The sequence below is a fragment of the Chionomys nivalis genome, chromosome 10, assembly GCF_950005125.1.
Source record: "Chionomys nivalis chromosome 10, mChiNiv1.1, whole genome shotgun sequence".
NCBI lineage: Eukaryota > Metazoa > Chordata > Mammalia > Rodentia > Cricetidae > Chionomys > Chionomys nivalis.
In genome coordinates, this window is record NC_080095.1 from 69,933,338 (window position 1) to 69,935,757 (window position 2,420).

General features: G+C 39.7%; 1 protein-coding gene across 1 annotated transcript; it reads right to left on the bottom strand.

Annotated features, from left to right (window-relative positions):
- Window positions 1-1,531: 1,531 nt before the first annotated feature.
- LOC130883019 (60S ribosomal protein L30) lies at window positions 1,532-1,919 on the bottom strand. Its single transcript, XM_057783185.1, has one exon. The coding sequence runs from the start codon at window positions 1,917-1,919 to the stop codon at window positions 1,572-1,574; it is 348 nt and encodes a 115-aa protein (XP_057639168.1). The 3' UTR covers window positions 1,532-1,571.
- Between the last annotated feature and the right edge of the window lie 501 nt (window positions 1,920-2,420).

Consider the following 2,420-nt stretch of genomic DNA (forward strand, 5'->3'; position numbering starts at 1 on the left):
TGGTATACAAATATATTTACCTCATGACCAAGCAGAATACCATAGATGGAGTGCTTAAATTGGAAGTACCTCTTTGTTCACCAATCACGGATTGTCTTTTTTGATGACTTATTTGGAAATTAAAAATATAGTTATCTGGCTAATTGGTTCTTCTTGTAGTGAGCTATTTCTTTAGAGAGGAAATTATAAGAGGGTGGTGACACTAGTGATTACCAATTTGGTCAAGAATATTTATTAAGCTTATAATTTATAAATAGAATGCTGAACTGGGTGTTGTATACAAATAATGAAATAATTGGTGTGGGGATTTTAGGATTCTGACCTCAAAATCATTTCACTTTATTGGAGAGCTGAAACTTATATCAAGGACACAGAGAGGGGATAATATTCATTAACTGGATTTGGACATATATCCCCCCCCAAAAAAGAGCCACACCAATTGGGGGCATAACCAATGCAGTGAGATTTGGTTAAAAAAAAAAATTCAAAAATCATTTTAGGCTGAGTTTTGAAATAATTAAAAACAATTGAGTTGTAACATAATGAAAGGAGTTTGATTTGTTCACACTAAGATTCCATGTAGAAGACTAGTAATTAATTTTTATAAGAACTAGAATAGAAAATCACTTGTCAGACAATCTTGAAAGCACACTTATCGTCTAGCAACACTCTGTGTTCTGAAGCTCTGAATCAGGAACTCTGAACTACCATCAATGTCCTGGTTCCCCTTTCCGCTCCATGATTCATAGTGTGTAGGTCTAGAACTCAGTCCTCAGCCCATGGCGCAGCACTGGGACTGTACTTCAGGACCCAAGACAAGAAAGGGGAAAGATGAGCCAGGACTTTCTGGAAAGCTGCTCTGGGAAACTCACCCTGCAACATCTTGTGGCACCATGTGGTCCAAGCTGGACAATGACGACAAGGGAGGCGCTTGCACCTTTTCTGTTACTATGCCAATACCCACAAATCAGAGCTGTGCAGAGAGGAAGTTGACGATGAAGGTAGGACACACATTAGGTAAAGCAGGGAGAAGAGGTGCTTATTCGGGAATCTCTAAATGAGAGTGAAGAAGTGCTTCAGAAACCTTGCAGCTGTACAACTGCAATAACTGACAGAGATTCTCTTACCAGTGGTGACAATATAAATCTATTCAGATAAGCATGGAAAATACGCTTGGACATGGAAATGTGGAATTAAACAGCTAAGACACTTCAAGTAATTGTCTATATGTTCTTGAAGTGGTAAACATAAAGGATTACCCAAGGGAGCTTTCTCAAACTTTATGAATGAAAATGTGAGACTCAAGATAGGTGTGTGGTTGGGGGGAAAGGGACGGGAGGAGGAAAAGAGAAAGGATGAATGAATCTAGATTTGTGGTTAATTAGCTCTCAGTCCCTAGTTTGTGTGGAAAAGATGGGTATGAGTGAAAAAATCTGAAATTTTTTAACTAAGAAGGCACCTTTACAGGGAAAAGTGGAAGGACCAAGGGTTGACTCTTTGCTTTTAAGATAGGTAAGTTTTTTTTTTTTTTTTAAAGGAGCTCTGGTAAAGTTTTATTAAAGGAAAACTTTTTACTTTTCACCAGTCTGTTCTGGCATGCTTCTAATAATGTCAGAATCACCTGGGTCAATGATGGCCAGTGTGCATACTCTGTAGTATTTTCCACACGCTGTGCCCAACTCAATGTTATTGCCACTGTAGTGATGGACACCAGTTTTAGCCAACATGGCATAGTATTCTATTTCAGATTTCCTCAAGGCAGGGCAGTTGTTGGCGAGAATCACCAATTTCGCTTTGCCCTGTCTGATCATCTTCAGAGTCTGTTTGTATCCCAGCACGTACTTCCCACTTTTCATAACAAGCTGGAGCCGAGAGTTGATCGACTCCAGAGACTTTTTCGTCTTTTTTGCGGCCACCATCTTCCTGCCTTAGGTGCGGGACGGCCCCCAACCAAGACCAGCCACAAAGATGGCCGGGTAAGTTTTTTAACAGAGTCTAATGTTGTCTCTTCCAAAGAGACAGATGCAGAAATAAAAACATTGTTTAGTTCACTGAACATCCCTCTAGGGGGCGCATGCACACACACACACACACACACACACACACACACAAACTTTCCTTATCTTAATTAATAGGAGCTCTATTTGCCCAAATTGAAATGATAGAACTCATGTCTTTTGTAGCTACTCTCATTCTGCCAGCAGCAATTTATTAAAATATGTCTTCCAATAACATTTCTTAAAGTTGACTCTTCATTACCCTCTCCACTGCTGTCATTCAGTCTAGACCTTTAAGACCATGTTTCGTTATCACACACTATTTGCCCTCTTAATGCGGTGTCCCCCTGACAACCAGAATATCTCCTTAGTGAGTGTAAACATAACTATGCTATTTGCATGCTTAAACCAGTTGGATAACTG